We start from the raw sequence: 24,891 nt of genomic DNA on the forward strand, positions 1-24,891 counted from the left end.
TCAAAGAAATCCCAGATTAGGAAATAGTGTGACCTTGAATCATAGGATATTCACTATTCCTCATTAGTGGAGATTTTTACTGTTTAGTTACTATTTATTTAGTTCCTTGCCATATGTTAGTGGTTTTGAGATAATTGTAGTGAATTCAGTTTTTAAATTATTCTTTAAACTTGTGTCTTTTGTTTAATTTCACTTAAGAGTTCATCGAAGGATATTACTGGGACACACTGGAGCAGAACCAGTACACCCAAAAGGAGAGACATGATGGTGTGTACTTCTGAAATGTGTGGTCTCAGATTTTTATGTGTTTATTGTTGATTTTCAGTGTTGTGGACATAGAGGCAACAGGAATAGGCTAGTGACACATGAGTTTCTACTTTGTTTTCCTGTGGAAACTTTAAAACAAATGTTGTCTCTAAGGTTCGATGACATGCCCTGACTTTGATTCCAAGATTATTTTGCAAGCCAAATCAGCTATGTGCTCTTCCTGGCTTTTGCTATTTTTCAAACGATGGCAGACAGTGGTAGCGGCCACAGAGATGAGGAGGGAAGCATCTTTGACCTTAGAACGGTTTATACTTTACATTTAAAGCCTTCCTTAGGCTGTATTGTTCTGTTATATCCTAAGGTTGAATCATCTTACCATCACTGATTCTGAATTTTGTTATTTGAAAGAAAAGTAGAGGCTGGGGGGTGTCTCAGTGTAAAGCGCCTGCACAACATGCACAAGGCTCTCAATGCAGCCAAAAGTTGGGGTGGGGGAGAATACAGCCTTTTGTGTGTTCAGGATGGGGTTCTGTCTCAGACTGCAGAGTAGCTAGGGCTACGTGTGCCTATCACTATGCCTGGCATAAAACAAAGTTTTAGTTACACGTGCAGCTTAGCAATAATTTCTACTAAGAAAGTAAAGCTTATATCTAAATATAATAGCTTTTGCATTTAATAATATTTTGTTTTTGAAGTAGTACTGTTTTGATTTTAATAATGACAAATGTTACCTTTTTCCCTTCTGTTCCTGACTTTTACAATGCAACCGACTTTCGCACTTTTCTGAAGTGCAGTACGATACCCTCAAGGACAGATCATCAAGGGTTCCGTCATTAGTATGTAGTGCATGACTTTGTGTTACGTGTGAGGCTTTTCTTTCTAAACACCAGTTATTGCTAATCATAGATTATGACTAACTTTCATGGTTTTGTTATAGTTTTTTTTGGGGGGGATGTGTAAAAAAACAAAAATGATTGTTTTTGCAGTTGTGGCATAATCAGATACTGGAATAATAGCTTTTCCCATAGTCTTCAGGGTCAGGCTGAAAGCGTGGCTCAGTGATAAAGTGCTTCCTTGGCATTACAAACCTGTACAAGCTCCCCAGTACTACAAAAACCAAAAATGCTTCAACTGGATCAAATGTGTGCTGGAAGAGCTGAGATTTCTGGCTCAGTAATTCAGTCATAGTTTCATCTTCCAAAGAAGAGCTGGTTCCCCGTGCTCACCTGCTGCACAGGAGGGCTGGTTTGCTTTTTTTTTTTTTTTAACTTCCTATTTATTTATTTTGCCTATGTCAACTTGTTGGAGCTGGTTCTCTCCTGCTACCATGTGGGTCCCAAGGATTGAACTCAGATCATCCAGCATCAGACTGGGCAGCAAGCATCTTCATTTTCTGAGCCATCTATTTCTCCAGCCCTCTGAAAGTGTTCTGAAACACCTGTGCTCCATTTCATGTGCCATAGGCTGGCGGGTTACTAAATAAAATAGCCAGCAGTGATGGGTGGCAGCTGTAGATGTCCAAGAATTTTAGCTTGACATATTGAATTAGCTAAGGAAGTCAAACTGGCTTGGTTTTTTTTCTTTGTTTGTTTGTTTTTTGGTTACAATTATGTTAGTAGATTGCCCAAGTTTCTAGGCTGCGTAGTTTTCACTTAGATGTTCACAGTAAAGTATGAAAGATTATTCACAATGAGAAAATGAGCATGTCCTTCCTGTTGAGGATCTGACTGTGTGAAATGGTTTTCCTAGTACAGCCTGTCACCCTTGGCTGTTCTAGGGTACTGCACAGTCTCACTACATAGATTGAATTTATTGTCTGCTGGTTGTTGTTGAGTAATAGTCCTGATCTTTGTCCCCCTGGGAGAAGTGATGTCTTTATATAATCTTGTTTCCAAAGTACTTTGTGTAAACTTAAGTATATACACTATAGGTATTTCTCTTCTGAATGGCTTATGCCCTGGCTCTGCTAACTTGGTCTGAGGGCTAGAGAAATGTCTCAAGGGTTAAGAGCACTTACTGCTTCCAGAGAACCTGAGTTCAGGTCTCAGCATCCATGCTGGCTGGTTCACAACAACCTCTAACCCAGTTCTGGGGATCCATGCCCACATAGACCATAAATACATAATTACATACATATAAAATAAATAAAATAAATCCCCCCAAAAGAGTGTTGTTTTCAGCAATAAAATGTTCTTTTGGTTTATTTACAATACAACATTGTTTTTGCTTTTAGATAAGATGACTAAATTAGGAGGAAGAATAAACTCACCACCTATAGCTTCCTAGAGAAAAAGAAATGGGGGACAAGACTCGAGTAAGGTGTACAATGTAGCTGGATTTTTCTTTGGGCCACTAGCTCACAAATAATGGCATGGAGACTTATTAATTATGAAAGTTCGGCCTTAGATTAGTCTTATCCCACTGCTCTTATAACTTAAATGAACACTATTTATTTATTTATTCATCTAGGTTCTGTCATGTAGCTCATTCCCTCTTCTCTCCATTCTGCTCATGCTGCTTCCTCCATGCCTGACTGGCGACTTTGCCTTCTTCCCCCCAGAGTTCTTTCTCTGCTTGGAAGTCCTCCCTAACTATTGGCTGTTCAGCTTTTTATTATACCAATCACAGCAATATAATTTCACACAGTGTACAATAGTCCCCATAGACATCCTTCTGACTCTCTGTCCTAATAGGTTCCCTTTAGCTGGCCAGACACCAGGTTAGTTAATGGACACAAGTCGAGTAAGAGAGGGTGATGTGTCTCCAGACTGTATATATCAGCCTTCCAAGTTCTCTCAGTCTGGTACTGACAGGAATTAGGTTGCATGCATACTACTCTTTATCATATGTGCCTTTGCTATTATTTTATGATGAGTTTCATTCTTAAAATTTTACTACATGGCCATTAAAGTTGACTCAACAATTTTTACTTGCAGAATTATTCTTACAGTCACACCTATGGGATGAAGAAGCGATCTTCTAGTTCTCATAAAGACCCCCTGGTTAGTTCTACTTTGAAGTTTGATCTAGTTGTGATATTATGGACAGCACCAAATTACAAGTGCTCAAAGTTTGTTTTTTAGAAACTTGGAATGCACAATGATGTGTGTGATAGAGAGTTCCCATGTGAGAGCTCCCAAACCCTGTTAGCTGTGTGATCACACTGCAGAACTAGCAGTCACCGGGGTGCTTGGAACACCTCTTTCTCCTTATTGTGCTGTTGGCGGAAATGTAGTCCCTACCTTGCTGCCAGTTCTGGGTTCCCACGGGAGTGTTGGGAGGATGTACCTAGTAGGGAAGAGGGAGGCAGAGAACGCTGAAGGCATATACAGAGAGGCCTTGGTATATGGGAAGGACTTGGCAGTTTTGTGCTCGGGTGAGGTGTCGGGGAGGTGTGAGTGATGGTGAGAGCTGTGTGGGGGGAAGGGGTAGAAGCAGGGGCCCTGCAAGGAGTGTCAGCGGTAGGGAAGGAAGGTTCTCAGCCAGGGATTCATACACTTGCTTAGCCTCTAGCAAGGGGGATTTGAGAGATGATTTCTCTAACCTAGTAAATTATAAAAGTAGTATTATTCAGTGGGCCTAGGTTTGTCAGGGGCATTCTTAACCGTAGAATGAGAATAACTCAGTTATTTGCATTTCATTTTTATCTGAGGGTTTTTTGTCTTATTTTTAAGGTAATAACAAGCAGTAATGACATTGTTTGAAGTAGCTCACCTTTAGTGCCCACCCCTTACAGAGGTTTGAAACCATTGCTGCTTGTCCTGTCTTTGCTCAGATCCAGTGGTTTAAAGGCATTGCCTTGGGGAAGAAGGAGCCTTAACAGGATCAGATTTGCCTGTGTATTCAAATTTTGTCTTGGTGTGCTTCAAAAACATTTAACCTGAAAAAAATATATTAAAATTTTCTTTTTGCAGAGTGGCCTCTATTTTGACCAGAGAAACTATAGCAGTCTTAGACATAGCAAGCCTGCCTCTACCTACTACTATCGGGTTTGTCCAAAGTCTTTGGTCTCGTGTACTTTACCCACCTTTAATACATCTCTAATCCCCCATTTTGCATTTAGACTATTTGTAACTAATTTCTTAATGGCTTGATATACCTGTATAGTTTTGGTAGCTTATTTATATAGTCCTTCTTGAGTGTATCTTCAGTGAGAACTGTTAAATCACCATGTTTGTAATGAAAATTTCAAATAGAAAAAGAATTTATACAGTGAGCACCATGTTCTTAGATTATTTAATTTACTTTCTTAGTCACATAATTATTTGTCTATCATTCCATTCCACCTTTTTTTTTTTTTAAAGGCAGTCTCACATGTATGTAGCCCAGGCTCAAACTCAAGATTGTTTTACCTCAGTCTCCTAGTTGCTGGTGTTAAGGCGGGGACCATAATGCCAAGCTTCTGTCTAGTTTTTTGAGCCATTTCAAAATAAGCTATAAGTATCAATACACGCCCTAATAGATACTCTTTTAAGAAGTTAACATGTGAAAATCTAAGCTACATATAGGATGAGAGGTATGTTATTATTTGCTAGAGTATTAATGTAATGTTAGAATCTTGTTTTTCCTTTTTGTCTGTTTTGGGGCTTTTGCTTGTTTTGTTTGTTTTTGAGACATGGTGTGTCTCTGTAGCCAAGGCCTGATCACCTCGCCTTAGCCACTTGTGTGCTCAGATTGCAGGCTAGTGTCTCCACAGTCAGCTAGAATCTTATTTTTTTCCAAGACATCTAACATTTAAAGCATACTGCAATGTGTGGTACCCAGTACATTTAAAAGTATGCAGGAATGGGGGCTAATCTTTGTGGTAGAATAATTCATTAGCACATGCAAGGCTCTGAATTCAATTTCAGGCACTGGAAAACACAGTCAACTGAAAAACCTGTCTGCACACACTATTTCACTATTCCTGTTTGTCTAGGTTTAGTGAAAAAGAACTGAAAATTGTGTCTTAAGTGACTCCAGGGAAAGAAGTGTAATTTCTTTACAGAAAGTACTTTTAGTGCATGAACTCTGGGGACTAGTTCAATTTACGTGGCTTCTAGCATGCTTTGTCCATGGCATGTTTTCAAAGATAAGCTTTCAAATCTATTTGGGAAAAAAATGGTGATAATAGTAACTAAGAGCTTCCTTACCTATAACCAAACCCATTAGGAGTCTGCCACAAAATAATCCACAATGCCCCAGAAACTACTGGTGACTGGTTTGAGACCACTGTTTGACACATTCCCAAGTGCCGTGGCCCTCTTTTCTTCAGTGCTTTCCTGGGTCCCTGTCTCATACCTGCCAAAAATGTCCTAATACCCAAAAGGTTGTACGTAATGATAGAAGTCTGCTAGAGGAGATTTTCTTTCTCACCCTTAACAGTTTGCACTCGGAAAGTGTCTAGTGACTTGTCTCTTACTTCGTGTGTTTTCACACTACGCTAAGCACTTGGGACTTGCTAATGAGTTATGGAATCGAAAACCATAAACGTGAAGTCTTGCTTGCATGATGGTGAGGTGCATTCTCCTGTGTTTCTGCTTTTGCTTATTTCTATTGCTCTGCCTCTCTTTGCAGTCTTCTTCCCTGTGCAGTGACCCGCTGGGGACATCGAGTAAGAACAGGGTTAGTACTTTCGAGGAGCCTGTGGCTGTCACAGCTGCCCTTGCCCTTCTTTAGGTTTAATTAGTGCACTTATTCCATAGGCCTCCTCTGCTGCAAATTCTGGTCTGCTGAGAAGTGCCAGCCTGGTTTGTATCTCCTTCTTGCAGTGTGTGCTCTGTGGTAGGGCCGCTGCCATGGCGCTGACTAAGCTGTGTGGCCTTTCTGCCACATGCTCTGCAGAGTACGCTGCCTGTGCTTAGGTTACAAAACTCAGGACGTGAAAAAATAATTCTGTTCTCTTTGCCAACATTGAAATGGATGACTTCTGGTAGCTTATGTTTAAGAATCTGTTTTCTGCAAGGAGATAAACTCCCTGGGTTCTACCACATTCACTTAGTTTTCTTTGGTATGGTTATGACCCTCAGCTGTGGCAATCAAAAGTCTACTAAATAAATCAAATTTAAAGCATGACCAGTAGCTTAGTGTGTGTGGCTGTTGGTGCTTCTAGCCATTTGATGTTCTAGCCAGTTTCTGAAGACTGGAACCCAGAGTGCTTATACCTGTTCCCTTCCCTGCTGTTTGCTCTTTTAAGAGAATAAATTAATTAATATTAGCTTCCTCATGTTATAAAGTGAGGGCAAAAGAAAATACTGTAGTGTTTTTTGTTAATCCAAGTGTATTGTTGAAGTTACAATGAAAATGATACAGCAAATGAATATAACATACCATCAAACATTTTTTGAATTATGAACTGCCAAATAATGAAGGTATTTTCAAAATAACTCCAGGGCTAAATAAGTAAATAATTATTCTTTTGTTCTTTAGGCATCATTGTCTGGTGGTGGATTATATAACCCTTATGGTTCTCGAACTGTAAGTGTAAATGGGAGGGGGTGACCACAGGAAGGGGCAGGAGTCATTTAGTCTGGCCCATTCATGCAGCCAGCTGTGAGAAGGTGACCATTTGGAGATCAGGAGTGACATATGAGGGGAGTCTTAGGGAAAGTCTTCAGGCATCTCCTCCGCTTTTGAGGGTGGGTGTGAGGTGGCGTGCCAAACAAGGCAAAGCAGCTGTTTTTACCTTGGGCACCAGAGTCAAGTCAAGGGTAGGGCCACTGTATTCCCAGCAGAAAAACGGAGCTGGCCATTGTTATAAAGCCTTTCTTCTTGGAAATGTTACAGCCATCTGAATACAGTTACTACTCATCGAGAGCGAGTTCCTCCCGGAGCAGCCCTGTGGTGAGCTCTCCAGCCTCTCTGCACACTTGAGGAGTGTCGAGTTGCTCTGCATTCCACTTTAGAATAGAGTGTGTTTCACCATCTTCTGCATGGGTTATGTGTCCCCAAGTCCATAAAAACCAACTACTAATATGTGCTAATTGACTGCTTTTGTGTGGACCCAAGTAATTTCTTAACTGAGTCTGGAACCGAGGCCTTTGGGCAGGCTTAAAGTTTTTGTATTGTCATTTATGTGAAACACTTTGCTAACTCCTGTTGGGTGTGCCGTTCTGGCTATCCCTGCGTATGTTCCTGCATTGCCTTTTCTGTCTGTGCAGTGGTGGGAGAAGTAAAACAAATCAGTTCTTAAAGCTTGTTATGTGCGCCTGCTACTCTTTCTAGAACATTACATTTATTTTGCAGTTTATAAGGTAAGTAATATTAGTAAAGGACAAGTCCAGAGTAAAGCTCCCCAGACAAACCCTTACATGTAACCTGTGCACATTCATGCTTTCAGAGATGTTCCGGACATGGATGAGTGCTTTTCATTTTGACCATAAATGGCTTCCTTTCTAGTATGTGTTACTTCTCCATGTTTTCTTAAAGTATCTTTCTGTGTCAGTGCATACAGATTTATAGTATCCCTTTTTGCCATTATTATCATCATTATCATCGTCATCATCATTTTAGACAATTAAGCTATGCCCACCTTTTCAATTATTTTCTCTTTGAGATGATTTTGTATTATCAAATCTTTTTAATATTAGCATACTATCACATGAATGTACAGATGTTATTTTTAAAAATCATTTTACTATTGATGGGTCATTTAGATGGTTAGACATTTTCTATGTGTACTCATGAGCTTTGCATGCACAAATGGAGGTCAGAGGTCAAAGTCAGGTATCTGTCTATTACTCCTCTCTACCTTGTTTGTTTAGACAAAGTCTCACTTAACCTAGAGATCACTGTTTTGGCTAGACTGTCAGGCCAGGGAGCGCCTGAGAGCCACTGTCCCCCCAGTGCGTACACTACCAGGCCTGGCTTTTACATGGGTGCTGGAAGTACAGATTAAAGCTTCATGCTTGCATACCCTCTCCCTAGCCCTGTGGTGAACATTCTTACACATGTTCTCTGCCCCTGTCTTTCCCTTCCTTTCACACCCGTACACATGCACAGAGAGTACATTTACATGAATATATCTGTAAGACAAATATGTATCAGGAAATGTTAGGAATATAAGAGCATATGCATTTTCAAAAGAAGATTAGTTTTATGTATATAAATGTTCTGCCTACATATACATGTTTGTACCATGTGTAAGCCTATGTCCACAAAGGCTTGAAGAGGATTTTGTATCCTGGAACTGTACTTAGAGGAGATTGTGAGCTACCATGTGGCTGCGGGAACCAAACCCAGGTCCTCTGAAGAGCAGCAAAGGATATGTGCTGCTGAACCATCTCTCCAGCCCCTCCCAGGTTTTGAGGCAGGATTTTACTGTGTAGCTCTGGAGAGACTGGGACTCACTCTGTAGACTAAACTGACCTTGAACTCACAGAGATCTGGCTGCCTCTGCCTCCTGAGTGCTGGGATTAAAGGTGTGGGTCACCATGCTCAGAGTGTATGTGTTTCAATTTTGCTATATCTGACCATGTTGACAACTAAAAAGACTGTACTCATTTACATTTCCAAAGTAAATGAGTGCTTTCAGCCTACTAGCTTGTTATCCTTACAGATTATACCAAACTGGAGAAATTAATAATTATCAGGGAAAAGAAGAGTTCTGTGGGCTTTTACATTTAAAACGTTTGCAGTTCTGCCCTCCAGAACAGCAGTTCTCAGAGAGCCCACCCTTGTACTTAGTAAATACTAACACGGGTGTATTTAGGGCATAAGGGCTTTGTCACAAAAGAAGGATGTTTACTCTTATCCCACTGTGTACTCAAAATTCTACTTGGCAGTTTTCAGACCTGGTGACATTTTTAATATGTCAAATGTAGTGTTCCCCTGCAAAAATTTTTGATAATGTATTTTCAAAAACACAACAGTGCAGGTCCTTGCTCTTGTGAGTTGACTAGATTCTGTTTCATTTGCAATGCGGGTTCAGAATTACTACCTTAGTGATGCCAAAATGGCATCTTAGTGACATCAGAATGGGGATAAAGCAGTAGGCCGAAGATGAGCTCTGCAGAGCGGGAAGAACACAGTCCTGTGACGGGGTAATAGTACCATCTGCGCCAGCTGCGGAGGGATGAGGACCAGGAAGTGAGTCACTGCCTCAAGGACTCTGTTGGTAGGAACTTCTTTAACATATGTTATTTCATTTAAAAATATTTTTTCCTTTCTCAAATTGAAATCATAAGTATATTTATTGACGTCTCAAGGGACTTCACAGATCTGCAAGTCTAAAAATACCATGACCTCCCTAGCTGATTTCGTCTAGTTTACTCATACCCTCACCAGTGTTTCATGTTAATAAAAGAGAGTTTTGCTTTATTCTTTGTGCTTTTGGGGAGTATTTTGACTTGTAGTGATACTTCATTATGCCTTATAGCAGCTTATCTCTTCTAACGGGGTGCAGCGGCTCATGTCAGTTACAGTGTGTAATAGAGTGGCCTTCTAAAACTCTCCCACGGTGTTTATAGTCCACGAGAACAGTAGAGAAACTGAATCTTTTTCACTTTCTTAGTCTATCGACGACGACACCGCAAGCATTGTGTCTTCTGATCGTGCCAGTTGTGGGCGAAGGGACAGTGTGGTGAGCATGGTCTGCATGAAAACAGTTACAGCTGTTACAGGACAGTACTGTATGATTATGTGACATTTACTGAAAAGTGAAGTTTGTGTTTTCCTCAAATAGAGTTTATGTGCACAGTTTGCTTTGCCATGTTGTCGAGAATGACTCACGAGTCTCAGGCACAAATCGTTTACTGAAAACTTTCACCTTATCTTGTTAGAGGGAGGGCCTGCTTCTTCGTCCCAGCCGCCCAGCTAGCTTAGCCCCAAAATAACCACACAGAAGCTGTATTAATTAAAACATTGCTTGGCTTATTAGCTCTAGCTTCCTATTGGCTAACTCTTATATTAATTTAACCCATTTCTATTCATCTGTATATTGCCACGTGGCAGTGGCTTCCCGGCAAAGATTTGGCATGTCTGATTCTGGTGGCTCCATTGATCCTCCCCTGACTTCGCCCTTCTTCCTCCCAGCATACAGCCAAGCTTTCCCTGCCTAGTTCTGTTCTTCCCTGCCATAGCTATGCTCAAAGCAGTTCTTTGTTCAATTCAACCAATAGAAGCAACACATAGACAGAAGGACCTCCCACACCATTATCTGTTGTTTTTTATGCACACATTTTATCCGCTTATTTTCCAAAAACGAGCCTCTCAAGCAAGAGTCACACATACACCATCGTACATTACTCGTGTGTGAGACTGTGACGTTGTCAGCTGTCAGTGGCAAGATTGAAAAACATCAATTCAGACATTTCACCCAGTTAATCATTGTGGACATGGTAGGACTTCATGCTATTCTTTAATGACGCTGCAAGTGTCGCAGGGTGACGTCTTTGTTCTCTATAAGGAACTGATGTGGAAATTAGAGTAGAGGACTGTGTCAGCATGGAGCCACATGAAGAGACCTATGAAGCTGTCATTTCTTCCAAAAGCGGTACAAACTCAGTGTGCGCAGTTGTAAACCAAAGTTCTCCTAAAGGAAACACCACATGTTTGTGTGAGATAAATTCATATGATTAAAGCATCTTTGGTTCCTTAGCCTTCCAGATAATATTCATACTCATGGCCGAAGGAGAAATAAAAGTCATAACACCTTGGAAGCAATGGAAATAGGGACTTAATAGTGATGGGCTTGCCTCAACCTCAATAACCTGTTAGTTGTTTCTGTCCAGTGGAGATGGCTGTCTTCTCTGTTGTTAGACTTAATACCTGTACTCAGTGAGTGACTCTGGAAGACACCTTTCAAACCTCCAAGGTAGTAGGTGCTAATCATATATTATATGTAATCAAGGTGTAACGAATAAAAATATCCTTGCTTGATTTTGTTAGCCATTGGCAGATGTCTTGTTCCTATGGATGGTTTCTTGGTGAGGAATTTTAGAGCAAGGCAGACAAACACTTGGAGTAAGAATGACTGGTGGGTGGGTGCGGCCACTCTACGGTGGAGGGCAGCGTTGAGAGCACCAGGAGTCATTTGTTCAGCCAAGGACAGAGCTCTTATTTCACAGGACTTTTGTTCTAGGAAAAGACAGAAATAAACTAGTAAGGAAAGGAGCACAAAAGGAAGACAGTTCAGGGTGTGAAGAAAAGAGCAGGTGACTGTGACAGAGGACCTTGAGGTGGGTGTGTCCAAGGGGTGACCCTTGGAAGAGTGCTCAGAGACAGTGGCTTCTGATAGGAGAGGCTCGGCTGTTTGAGTGGCAAGAGAGGGCCTTTACAGGCCAGTTTTTCTCATTGTTTTGTCTAACAGTTCCTGATATGACATGTGAAAAGGAAGAAATTATTGCAGAAATTGAGTATTGCCAGAGTTGATGCTATAAAGAATTATAATATTATAAAATATAGTAGAGATTTGATAGTGGTCTCAACACTGCCCTCACCAGTCGAAGATTCCCAGTGCTTCAGTGTGGAAGGTGTGCTTGTCATGAGCTCAGGCAGAAAATGGTCTGTAGCGTAGACTTGCACTTGTACTGTTGAAAGAACTTACTCTAGGGAGCTGTGACTTCATTCATTCATTCAATGACTTCAATCATTCATTCATACCTCTTTTTTACTTTTTGAAATAGGTCAGTTGTAAAAGTTTCCTCATTTCACGATACTTTATCAAACATCAGATTAAGACAGGCACACAACTTTCCAGTTAGCTAGTGTTCTTTTTCTCTTTTCTGACGTTTAAAGTGTCTCATTTTCTCTGGCTGAAAGGTCTCTGCCGCTGATTGTTTTAGTCGCTCCAGTCGTAGGGGGAGTGTTGTCTCTGAGGTGGATGACGCCGGCATCTCAGACTTGACCAGCGTGAGTGTACTGCATGGGTCATTGTGTTGTCCCAGGCATGCGACTAACTGCTTATGTAGTAACTATTTTTAAAATTGGGAATTTAATTAACTCCTTAGACATATTTACTTGAGCATATTAACATGAAACATAATTATTTTGGAATATATTTGTTAAAATGTTCTCTAAAATCCCTCTTTCTTTTACCCTGTGGATTCCCTCATTAGCATCTTCAATGATTCCTAATTTTGTTTCGTATGGTTTTTTTTTTACTATTCTTTCTATCTGAATTGTTTTAGAGTCAATCCATTTCCGTCATGTCATTTCCTAACAGGTAGCTGATATGCATACCTAACCCTTCACCTAAGGAAATAAACAAGTAGTTTCCTAACACTAGCCTTGGCCCGTATTCAGGTGCTTCTGGTCTACTTTTTGCCCCCTGCTTGGTTTTGATAAACCTATATATAAAGTCTTATATTTTAAAAGCTGGATAATACAGTACGCAGCTTGGCAAAGTGCCCCATGTTCAGTAACCGGAAAAGAACTGAAGAGATTTTTAAAGTGGAGTCTGGCATTGGTCTGAGGCATCCTTCCTAGTGGATTGGGGGCTGAGGTGGGAGTCGAGTGTCCATGGGGGCACCTCTGGCTACTCCACTCTGCATGTACTTTGTGACCTGCCTGCTGAGCTCATCTCACCAGCCCCTCCTCACCTGGCTTGGCATCATGCAGACAAGTCCTGTTCTGATTGCCCAGCACTGTGAAGGGATTTCTCCCTGGTTATGCAGAGATCGTTTTTTATTAGCACTTCACTTATGAAGTAGCTATTTTTGAACTATTTCAATCCTAGAAAATAATCGTAATTATTTTAATTGCAGTTCTAATTATTCCACACTACTAACTTAAATCTGGCCATATAGCAAGAATCTTGCTGTGGATTAAACCAAGGACTTTGTCTATGATGAAATCAGGAGCTGGCTTCCCAGTTATCTGAGATGTTGAGTATTTTATTAACCTGCTTAGCAACCTCTTTTTAATTTTTAAAACATTTTCATTTATTTTGTGTATGTTCATGTGAGCATATGGCAGGGAGCACATGTGTAGGCCAGAGGAGAGCTTGCAGGTGTTGGTTTTCTCCTTCTTTTACGTAGTCCTGAGCATTGGACTCATGTCATGAGGCTCAGTGGCAAGTGCCTTTTACCTGCTGAGCCACCTCACTGGTCCATTGGTACCTGCTTTTTTCATAGATATAATTGAATTTACTATATAGATGTGTTTTCTTGGTGGCTTGTTTTCTGTCAACCTCACAGATCATCTTGCCTGAATTAGTAGTCATAGCCTTTGTACACTGAGTTCTTGGCGGTTTGCTTTAGTAATTATGGAGACATGAAGAACATTACAGTTTGTCTCTTACTGCCTCTATTAATTAAATACCTCTTTAATGTAGGCAAAAGATTGTTTAGAACAGGGCTTCTCCTGTTATTTTATAGCCTGAGAGCCATTGCCTTTTGTATTTTTAAATACCTATAGAAGATCATTAATTTTGCTTTTTGATAATTTTTTGTTTGTTTTGTTTTGTTTTTGAGGCAGGGTTTCTTTGTGTAATAGTCCTAGCTGCCCTGGAACTAGCTCTTATAGATCAGGCTGGCCTCGAACTAACAGAGATTAACCTGCCTCTGCCTCTCTAGTGCTGGAGTTAAAGGTGTGCGCCACCACTGTCTTCTAAACAGGGGACTTTCTCTAAATTGAAAAGCCTATGCTTTAGTTCACCTCACTGAAGCAGGTGAAAGGGAGTTTGTATTGGTTGATTCTTCCCCGTTCCCAGCTCTGCCTTAGCAAGATGTTTTCTAGCTGCCATGTTGTGGACCCACTGTCTGCTCACACGGTGATAATCCTGGATCCAGGAGGTGCTGGAGAAAGGTGCCAGCCAGTTGTACAAGACTACAGGATTGATATGCTGTAGCTTCCTGTCTTGCTCTGTAGGCAGGCTAGCATAAAGGAAAAGAGTCTAACTGTGTGCTGACTTACTGCTCATTGCACTTGTTTTTAGAAAGAAATCCTTAGCCAGATTCACTTCAGGAAATCATTAATCCACTTTTCTCTTCCCTTCTCTGTTATGATCAGATCCACTTCCTGTATTTTGTTTGTTTCTTATTAAACAAGTTTTAGATAACCTTGTCATTATTAGCATTATTATGTTGAGCTTTCTTGATACAAAAATTCAAAATTCATAATGTTTTAAAATCTAAAAGTTTTTATGTACCTTCGTTGTGTTATATAAGCTAGGTTGTAGCCAAACTTCAGTTCACACTGAATATATATAAATAAATAATATATATTATATATATAATTAACTTATGTGTATAAAGTGTGAAATGTAGATGCATTCTATGTTTAGACTTGGGTACTAAGATATCTTAGTGTGTGTATATATATGATTATTTCCATAGTTGGAAAAAAAAATCCTAAAGTTGAAACACTTCTTTTTACCAGGTATGTCAAATGAAGGATATTTAATAGAAGTTAATGGATAATTGTAATCTAATGGATACATTTAACAAACTACACTGTAAATACTTTATTTAGAGTATGCTTTTATACCGTAAGTGTGATTAAACTTTATTGCATTTTAAAAGCCTTTTCAGGATCTGGCAGGTACCGTTAGTCATTTATTATAGACATTAGCTTGTCATTGCAATACGCCTACATAGGTTCTGCCTCAGTGAGACTGAGGGAGTCTTTGGCCAAGTCAGTGCAGTCAACATAATTGGACTGCGGCATGACTGCTTTATGCTGGCTTACCAATTCCTGAGGTTTGGCGCATGATCAGTTTGTGTTGCGACAGATGGAATCTGTTAGAATACAGTGAACACAATAGATAGAGTCAGCATTGTGGAGGCGTCAGTGACGCGGCCTCTGAAATGTAAGATTATTCCGGCGGTGGTCTAGTAAAGTGGGTGAGTTCGGGGTCTTTTTTTTTTATTTATTTTATTTATTTATTATGTATACACTATTCTGTCTGCGTGTATGCCTGCAGGCCGGGAGAGGGCACCAGACTTCTTTACAGATGGTTGTGAGCCACCGTGTGGTTGCCGGGAATTGAACTCAGGACCTTTGGAAGAGCAGGCAATGCTCTTAACCACTGAGCCATCTCTCCAGCCCCGGGGTCATTTTTTTTAATGTGATATGAAAAAGGATTTCAGATGGACTTGAGTAGTTTAATTTTGAATACGTCTCTTCTTGTTAACCTATTAGCAGAAAAGAATTAGAAAATACTTATGAAAATAAGGCAGTTTATGAAGATACACTTCTTTACTTTGGATGGTTCTAACTGCTGGGCAGTGCTTTTCACCAGTGCCGCTCGAGAGGGGTTCTTCCTCATTTAGAGCAGAAAGTGACGGGATTGAAATCCCAGCTGTCATTGCCTGCTTGCTGTAATACATTTTGTGCTTTTTAAAGTAAGTCCAAATAAATTAAAATGATTTCCTTTTCAAAGTATTACAGCAAGAAATGAGACATCAAAACCCAGCCTTTATATCTCTGATAAGTGTATTAATTAAGTAAAAGGTCTCTATTTAATTTAAACATGATCACTGGGTAATAAAACATATGCTAGAAACTTTTACATGTGAGAAAGTTGGGATAAAGTCGTCTGAGCAATGCTTTCTGTTCTGTAATTAAGCTAAAGGAGGTTTTCCAACCTCCTTCCTGTGAATGGCTGTGAAGGCTGATTTCAGAGTTCAGGACTGGGGATATTTTATTTTCATTCAGTTTTAAGTTTCCATGTCACTTTTCCCACTATAGCTAAAAGCATATGCTGGAGTTGATGAAACACGTTCAGATCCAGCCGGCACAGCCAGAAAGTGGTCAGCCTCCAGCAAAGCTTCCCACCTCTGAATTTTTCCCGTAGTTCTAGTTAGAATTTTGGAATGGATCTTTAAGGAACCTTGCTTCTTGAAGCTGGTCTGAGAAGCCAGGAAGGCTGAATTAGCAGCAGAAGCCAGGCTAGTCTGACTGTGGCATGTTGAGATGATACGCCACTGTGGAGATGCCAACATAAGTGAAGCCTGTGAGTGCAGATGGATGGAGTGGATCCTGAGCCCTTCCAACACTACTGCTGTTCTTGTTCGAGTACAGAGAAGGATGTGCAGATACAAGGCTTGCATGCTAGAGGTCAGACAGCAACAAATGGAACAGCCTCACAGTGCAGGGAGAAGAAATGCTATGAAGAAAAATGAAGTATTTTTAAAACTTTGAGGCTTGGGGGAAAGAAGATGAACAATGTGTCTGCGACAGTGTTGTTAAGATTTTCAGAGACTTGGCGTTGGCTGTTCTTGGCAGAGCAGGGTCTGGTGGGGAGAAAGGCCGATTTCTTACACCCTTTTGTACTGCTTGAGTTTGCTATCTGTGTAAGGAAACATATGTTTATATAACCTGCTTTTGGCATTAAATAGTTTTATGCATGCATTCTGTGTCTTAATGTTTAAAACATTTTTATGGGGCTGGAGAGATGGCTCAGAGGTTAAGAGCACCAGCTGCGTGCGCTTCCAGAAGTCTGGTGTTCAATTCCCAGCAACCACATGGTGGCTCACAACCATCTTTAGAGGGATCTGATGCCCTCTTCTGGTGTAAAGGCATACGTGCAGTTAGCACACACATACATAAAATAAATAATCTTTTAAAAAAGAAAAGTCTTTAAAAAAAACATTTTTGTATTGATAGTTGCTCTGCTTAATTGAGCTTTGTATGCAGTTTTCTTTAATGTATTTATTAAATACCATGAAAAGAAAAATCTGTCTAAAGAATCTAAAATTTTGAATCCATGTAGCTTGCTTCCAACCTATATTCTTTAGGATATGAACTAAAAATTCTTGACATTTTGTTATAACTTTTATTTCAGTTTTATTGTGTTTACTTTTGATTCCACACATCACTGAACTTAGAAAACCCTGTTGAGATTGTTCATCTCCCCACAAAATAAGAGTCAGCACGCTGAACGTCTTCTTGATCTTCTTATCTCTCTTTTTTTTTCTAGTTGGATGAAAAATCAGACAAACAGTATGCTGAAAATTACACAAGAGTGAGTATAAAATTCTTGATGGGATGGAGCTCTCAAGGTCAGCCCCGCACTTCCTGGGACTCATTGGTGTTGTTCAGTATTATTGGCCAGTGGAGCTGTTCTTCCCATCCTCTGTTTCCTGTGCTTGACCTTCAAATTCCTCCAGCCTTAGATCATGTGAAAGCCCTGGGAAGAGAGAAGCCACATCTTATTTCACAGGACGTCATTCCTAAAGCTCTTGGCTACTCCTTTGATTCCCACTCTCTAAAAACTGATATTGAAAAGCCATTAAACATGGAAATGAAGTATCTAGGAATGAACCAACAAACCCATAGCTTTGATTTTTTTTTCCTTATAGATACCTCACTTCTCTAAGAAAAGTAGAACTCCCTTGTAGAGGAGTGCCTCTGCAGTAAAGTTTCTGCTTTCTAAACATTTTTTAAGAAGCCAGGGAAATGATCTACTGTATTAAATTTTATAATGCCAAGCAAAACTATAAGTCCATGCAGTTTTAATTTTTTAAGCCACACTCTAGAAAAAGCATTATAATAGTCGACCCAAATAACCAACACATTTCAACATATAATCAATGTAGATGTTCTGTTTTGTGATGTTTGAGTCAGGCTCCTAGTATATAACCTTGACTTCTGCCTCAGCCTGTTGCTGGAATTGCAGAACTGCACCACTGTACTCCACTTAAATTTATTATGAGGTACTTTGTTCCCTCTTCCTTCTGCAACAAGCCCTCAAAATCTGTGTATATTTTATACTTACATCTCATTTGGACTCACTAAATTTCAGGTGATTTCTTTTGACTTACAAGTATTCCAGATAGCACAGGTCTCTGCTATTTGTTAGTCAAGAGTATGGTTTTGGAGAGAACAGTCTAAACTTAATAGCGTGTACGATGTTCTTTTCTTGCTCTTGGCTACAAATAGGTTCATCTTTCTCGGTGGAGATGAGCTGCTTAAGCCATGTTAGGAGCGAAAGTAGGGAAGTGCTAATTAGACATTAGTTAGGAATTTCTAAAACAACTCTAAATTAGCCTGGCAGCTCACCTGAGTGGTGTTTGAATGTGACAAAAGCCTAGAATACAAAAGCTTCTTTAAGAATTATTTTCACGTATGAATTTTGAATTTTAGATTCTGATAGTGTTTGAGGTAATGAAATGGTACTTGGTATGACGAGCCCCTCTTCTCTCTGCAGACCTATCGAGGCTGACAGTGGGAACTGCTCCTAGTGGTCTTCTTGACTGTGTTGTTAGAATGTTCATCTGAAGCTCACCTGCTCCCACCACTCTGCCCAGGTTCAGTCTTCACAGCAAACGGTTTTAAAGAACAGCTCACAGTGTCATTGTCTCTCTTTTTCAGCCTTCATCTCGAAATTCTGCCTCAGCCACAACACCTCTAAGCGGAAACTCATCCAGACGGGGCAGTGGGGACACCAGCAGCTTGATAGACCCAGACACCTCGTTAAGTGAACTGCGGGTAAACCATAGTTTGTCTGCCTTGGCAAAGCAGCTTTGGTTTCTTTGTAGTTCATGGAGCTTTTAACACTTAATGTGACTTATGAGGAACAAATAGAGTTTCTGTAAAGGCCTGGTCATCACCACAGCTCAACATCCCGCTTGGATGTTTCCGAGCAGAAAGGAAGGGATTAGATCATTCTTTCTTCAGTTATCTTTCCTGAAGATGTGAGGGCATTGGAATGGGTTCAGTCAATGACAAACAGTTATGTGACATATATGAAAGTAATTCTTTAAGAAGACCTTGCCATGTTTTAATTGGAAAATTATTAGCCTTTGACTATGGAAATTACTAGCCTTTTGAGTCATTATCATATTAGGTACTTAAATATAATTTCTTAGTATTTCATACTAAAGTATAGTATTTGTCAGCAGAAATGCCTGAGCTAGTAGTAAGTTTACTTGATCCATTAGTTACATCTCCATCCACTTATAAACCCTTTTATTTGGAAGACGAGAATGTACCAAAAATTATGTTGATTGTCTTATTTGCTGAATCTATTCTGAGTAACAGATCAAGACTTGTGAGAAAAACTGCAATCACCTACCCACTCACTCATTTTCTCTTGTTTGTGAACACTTGGCAGTGGACATGTAGACAGCCAATCATGTTCTGCCCTTCAGGAGATCACTGTTCACTGAAAAGATTTGAACCGGTTAAGCCAGCTAATACTAGACAGTGATACCAAGAACAGGATAAGTTAGTTCAGACAGGCATTGTGTAAATTTGACTAGGAACAGAGAGAGCACAAGACTTTTCAGAGAAGCAAGTTCAGAGCTAAGTCTTGAAGAAAGAATAAAAATAAAGCAAGGAAACTGGAGGGGAGTCTCTCTTGAATGAATTCAGAGAACTTGAGGGTTATTGGTATAGAAGACTTGGAGAGTTTAGGGTAACAAGGAAGGAGGAATTGCTGGTGAAAGAAAGCAGGGGGTGGGGGTCTGGGGGTACAAATCACAACTTGCTGTATTGGATAGGAGAGCAGTATGATTTGATTTGCATTCTTAAAAGTAACTCCAGCCACAGTCCTGAGGGAGCATTAGATGACAGGAGAACATAACCCAAGGCTTGAACAGTGAGGAAGGAAGAAGTGGGCAAGTGAAAACTTCAGGGGAGGAAATGCAAGCCCTGAGGTGACTTTGCAACACTAGGATTAGGATGGGCAGTCTGTCAAGAGAGATGGAAGATCAAACAGGTATCTGCTTTGTTTATTTTCTTTCCTTTTCTTTTTGTAAAGTAAGGTTTCTTATATTTCTATGGGTTGGCTGGAGCAGGTGGGAAGGGAGAGTTGAGGGAGAGCAGGCTTACCTGGAGGGCATGCCTGTGGCCATGCCTTCCCACTGCCACTGGGCAGGCGTCTGTCTGTGAAAGTGCAGGGCAGCGGGTGAGGAGGAGTTGTAGAGCTGTGGCAGGCAGGAGAGTCGATGGGTGGCATCTATGCCTTGGGAGATGTCAGTGTTCTCCCAATAGTTTGAACTATTGACCAGAGTTTGACTAAGGAAAGTCTTGCTTTAGGGGCTGCATTCTCATGAGACAGAAGGACACTGAGACAACTTCTTCCAGTCTTGGCCTTAGGTTGCTCTTTTATAGACTTAGCCTTTATCTTTTTCCCTTGAAAGAATAATCTCTGAGAAAGAGATGAGCTTTTGGGTCCTAGTGCCTGACTCCTGATGGACCCCTAGGAAAATGCTTGTTGAATGGATCAGTGAGTGCAAGGCGGGCTCACCTGTCACAGAGGGAAAGCACAGAGCAAGATGGTCTCCAGCAGTCCATTCTGCTGCCGTTGCTGCACTCGGGGTCCTGTTGCAGTTATAGCCTACTTGACTCTACATGACATGATTGGACTTAAGAAATAATATTTTCCATTTAAAAGTTGGCTTATTTTTTTTAAAGAAGAATTTATGGAAACATTTGGAACAAATGTTCTTCTCATCACTTAAAGATATCCTCTGAGTAGAATTTACCACTGGAAATTGTTTTCTTGTGTTTAATTTCTTTCTCTTTCTCCCAAATTAAAGTGCTCAGTAGCTAAGTGATTTAAAAGTAACATAATTTTTATACTGTATTATATTTTTTAAAACTTACGCATGAAGAATAAAATTTGTTTTCAATTAATTTACTATGTATTTACCAGTTGTAAGTGAAGTATTACACTAAAAATATTTGTGATTTATAAATTAAAAAACATTTAAAAATGTTAATATATATTGCCATATCTATATATCTATATCTCCATTTTCTAGTGCTATTTTCAAAGAATTCAGTGTCAAGGAAGTATTGATACTAGATTGATTTCTCCGGTTCCACTGTCATCTGAAGGATTTGCCTCTTGCAGTGGTTTGGGAATGGGGGGTGGTGTCCATATTTTTATGTTTGAATTTCTCTAGTTTTAGTCGAACTAAGTTGTATTTTCATCTGATTACTTTGAGTTTTAAGATATATTTTGCGACGGTTCATTCTTATGTCCTGCAGGACATCTATGACCTGAAGGACCAGATACATGATGTAGAAGGGAGATACATGCAGGGACTTAAGGAACTGAAGGTACAGGGCTCCTCGTAGCCCACGCATGCTCTGTTTGCAGAAGTGTTGGTAACTGTGGTCCCAGAGTCCATTAACCGGCTGCTCATAGCTTTACTAACAGTGTGTGTCCTTCCAGCATGTGCTTACCCGGCAGTACACAGGACAGGGCAGCTCGCTGTCCGGGCTGATTAGTTTAGATGGTAGTGTAGGTTTGGGGGAAAGTTGGAGCAGAAGATACTATAACTTGTACTTTTATTATTTTGAGACAGGGACTCTCTGTGTAGCCCAGGCTGGTCTCTTTGCCTTTGGTCCTCTTGTCTTGGCCTCAATGCTGGGATTCTAAATGTGTGCTGCCACAGCCAGCTCGTTACAGTTTCTATGACTTGAAAAATTTTAGTTGTCTCTTGGGTCTTAACCATACAACATTAGACAAACACCTAAAATATTCTAAGGATATTTTTTACTGAGAACTGGACCTTGAAAGTCTCCCCAGCTCAATGAAGGCATTGCCTGATTCTGCCACCAAGTCCAGTCAGTCTTAGAGGTGGGGAAGCCTTAAAGAAGGGACCTAAAGGCATGCGTACTGATTCTTTTCTTACCTGTATATAAGTTAAGATTATTTATGTTAGTGTGTTAAAGAATTCAGAGCTGGCAAGGTGGTGGTTCAGTGAGTGAAGTACCTCGCCACCGAGCCTGATGTCCTGAGTTGGATCCCTGGAACCCACAGGTAGAAGGAGAAAACTGCCACCAGCAAGTTATCCTCTACCTCCACATGTGTGCCCTGGCATTTGTGTATGTGCGCGCACGCACACACACACACGTACAAAATAATGTAATTTAAAAATTAAGAGATCTAATCTTAAAAAAAAATAATTTGGAGGTCAGTTTGAATGGCCTGTATCTCTTCCCAACAAGGACGTCTGTACTTGAAGTGTAAATGTGTCAGGCAGCCATTTGATTATGCCTCCCACCCCATGTTTCAGTATATAGTTCAAGCTGGATATTGTGAAGAAACTAGAGGTCTCATTAAACATGACAGGTCAAGCTTCTAGAGGAGCGAATGCAAGGCACTCTGATAGGTGACTCGGCACAGCCACACATGGTACCAAAAAGGACGAGAGTTCTCCTATGAGGTGTGCCCCTGGGAGCCTGAGGTGAGCTGTCAGTAAACATCAGGAGAACTCAATCAGTTAATGGGCCCATTTATTTTTACTAATCTAAATTTTAAGGTTTAATCCCCCCTTTAGGGCTTAGTGGTATAACTTACATCTTGCATCAGGGGAACAAATCTGGTACATTAGATACATATATACTTTCTCAATGTCTTATACAACAGCACAGCCAGACAGTGATCACATGATTCAGAGGAATTCCTAACTTTTTTGTTGTTGTTTATTTTATTTAAAACATTTTCCTCTTATTTTATATTATAATTTATTAAATTCCTTGAATAAAAGTGCCAACAAATTTGAAATTTGAACAGGTAAGATGCCGTCTCTTAATTCTTTTCTGTGAATGATTGGACTTGACTTTAGATTTCTATTTATCCTTGCAATGATTCATTTAATTGGAAAAATTGCAACAAAAATGTATCTGGTTGGTGACTGACCTACTAAAAAGGGCTGTTGCTTTACAACTTATAATGTTGTTCATGATTATTATGTTTGCTTTTGGAGTATTTTCCCTAGACTCACTGCCACCTTCCTTTAATAAGGAGTGTTAGAATGTTTTTTCCATGCCATAGAATAACCTGGTAGTGTGCACTATTGCTCAGAAAACAGTAAAATAGTATTAAAAGGATGAATGATATAAACATCTTTAATGATTTTATAAAGGACTAAACCTATTTTAAAAACTATAATACTTTATTGATTTTTAAAACAGAATTATAGAGATTCATAAAATAACACAATTTACCTGTTTTTAGTGAGTACAAGCTTTTCATGACATTGAAAAGGTAGGAAGCTGTTCTGTGATGTTTCACTCTTTTGGCTTTTTGGTCATTTGGTGGGGCTCACCACCCAGCTCCCAAATAAATCACACATGGGGGCTTATTCTTAGTTATGAATGCCTGTCCTTAACTTGGCTTATTTCTAGCCATCTTTTCTTAATTCTTAAATTATCCCGACCTCCTTTTGCCTCTGGGCTTTCTCCTTCACTTCTGTATATTTTACTTTCACTCTTAATCCTTTGCTGTCTGCGTGGCTGGCCGGCCCCTAGTGCCTTCCTCTCCTTGTTCTCTTGCTTCCCCTCCTCCTTGGGTCTCCTGTTTATCCTCTCTGCCTGCCAGCCACACCTATCCCTGCTCCTGCCTCATTTTTGGCCATTCAGTTCTTTATTAGAGCCATCAGGTGTTTTAGATAGGCAAAGAACCACAGCTTCACAGATAAACAAATGCAGCGTAAACAAAAGTCACACACTTGAAAATAATATTCCCCAACAGGAAGTTGTGGAACAAAATGTATGTATATAGTTTATATTAAATAGGCAAGAAGGTGTGTGTACACATGAGAACAGGAAACAGCCTGACTCATGGCACTGCTGCCTCTGCTTGGAGTATGGGCAAGGAAGAATTTTGCTTAATATTTTTTTTTCTCCCATAAAATCTTACCACCTTTTTTGCTTAGGTATTTTTTAAGAGCAGTTTTTAATTAGTAGTTAACATTTCAGAATTATTAGATTATTAAAACCTAGTGTTACATTAACTTTCTCTGGGGACACTTAGTGCAACTGGTCTACTCACCTCAGATAGCACAACAGCAGCAGCCCTGCTTGTGAAGCTGGTGAGCTTCTGGGGCATACTTCCAGGGGCGTGGGTGACCCCCAGACAGTCCCTTCACTGAAAAGTCACCCCATCGGGGATTTAGCCTTCGCCATCGCTGCATAGGCGCTCCCTCCAGTCCGTATTCCATAGTGCATATACTCGTGCGCCTTCCTAGATTCTGTGCATCTGGAGCAGAAGTATATTCAGCTGGCAGGGAGGTGCAGAGGGGAGGGAATGGCTGGGAGTTTTAAGTGAGGATCTAATGACCCCTTTTCACTATTTGTTATGAGAAAATGTCAACAGACCCAATCATTTCTTTTTTCTTTTAAATAGGTGTATTTGTGTGTGCGCAGGTAGAGGCCAGAAGTACTAGAGTCACTGTTAGCTGCCTTAACTGGGCGCTAGGAGCCAATATTTCCTCTTAACTGCTAAGCCATCTCTCCAGCCCCAACAGGCCCAATCTGTTGTGGTTAATTCCAATTGCTCTGATTAAGATGCTAATTGCAGTTAGGCTGAGTGGATGTGGTCCACAATAACTGTCTGGCCAACCTGCATTCCTTCAGTCTCTTTGTGTGGTTTTCTTCTATGAGATGAAGAGGCTTGGAAAATAGTCCCTGTTTTGACAGAGTTACCTACACAGGGAATTGTCTGCAGTAAGGCAATGTGGAGAGCTTAAAACCTAATACATTTCTAACTGACACTGGTGTTTCAAATCTGAGTACTGAACAAACAAACAAACAAACTGAAGTCAGGTGGTGATGGGGAGACAGGAGAGAAGAAAGGGGAGAGAGAAAAACACCTTTGGATGAACCAGGCTCAGTGGTACTCACTTGAAGCCATAGGTACTTGGGAGGCTAAAACAGGAAGATTACTTGAGCCTGTGAGTTCAAGACCAGTCTGAATGGCATAGCAAGAACCCCTATCTTGAAAAAAAAAAAATCAACTAAAAA

The 24,891-nt window shown here is 40.3% G+C and overlaps 1 protein-coding gene across 5 annotated transcripts in view; it reads left to right on the forward strand.

Moving 5' to 3' along the window:
* The window catches only part of Lrrfip2 (LRR binding FLII interacting protein 2), a 103,113-nt gene that overhangs the window by 52,881 nt on the left and 25,341 nt on the right, over positions 1–24,891 (forward strand). For 2 of the 5 annotated variants that reach the window (XM_050139222.1, XM_050139223.1), the window contains 3 exons: positions 17,108–17,152; positions 18,502–18,618; positions 21,127–21,198. In XM_050139222.1, coding sequence (XP_049995179.1) covers positions 17,108–17,152; positions 18,502–18,618; positions 21,127–21,198 — 234 coding nt within the window. Of the gene's footprint in view, positions 1–198; positions 268–1,061; positions 1,104–3,203; positions 3,270–4,181; positions 4,257–5,823; positions 5,872–5,951; positions 5,997–6,675; positions 6,724–7,032; positions 7,090–9,757; positions 9,827–12,006; positions 12,097–17,107; positions 17,153–18,501; positions 18,619–21,126; positions 21,199–24,891 lie in introns of all 5 variants that reach the window. The other 3 variants (XM_050139224.1, XM_050139225.1, XM_050139226.1) reach the window with 2 other exon arrangements.

Source organism: Alexandromys fortis, unplaced genomic scaffold (genome assembly GCF_014885135.2).
Source record: "Alexandromys fortis isolate MF-2015 unplaced genomic scaffold, M_Fortis_MF-2015_v1.1 scaffold_36, whole genome shotgun sequence".
NCBI classification, from domain to species: Eukaryota; Metazoa; Chordata; class Mammalia; order Rodentia; family Cricetidae; genus Alexandromys; species Alexandromys fortis.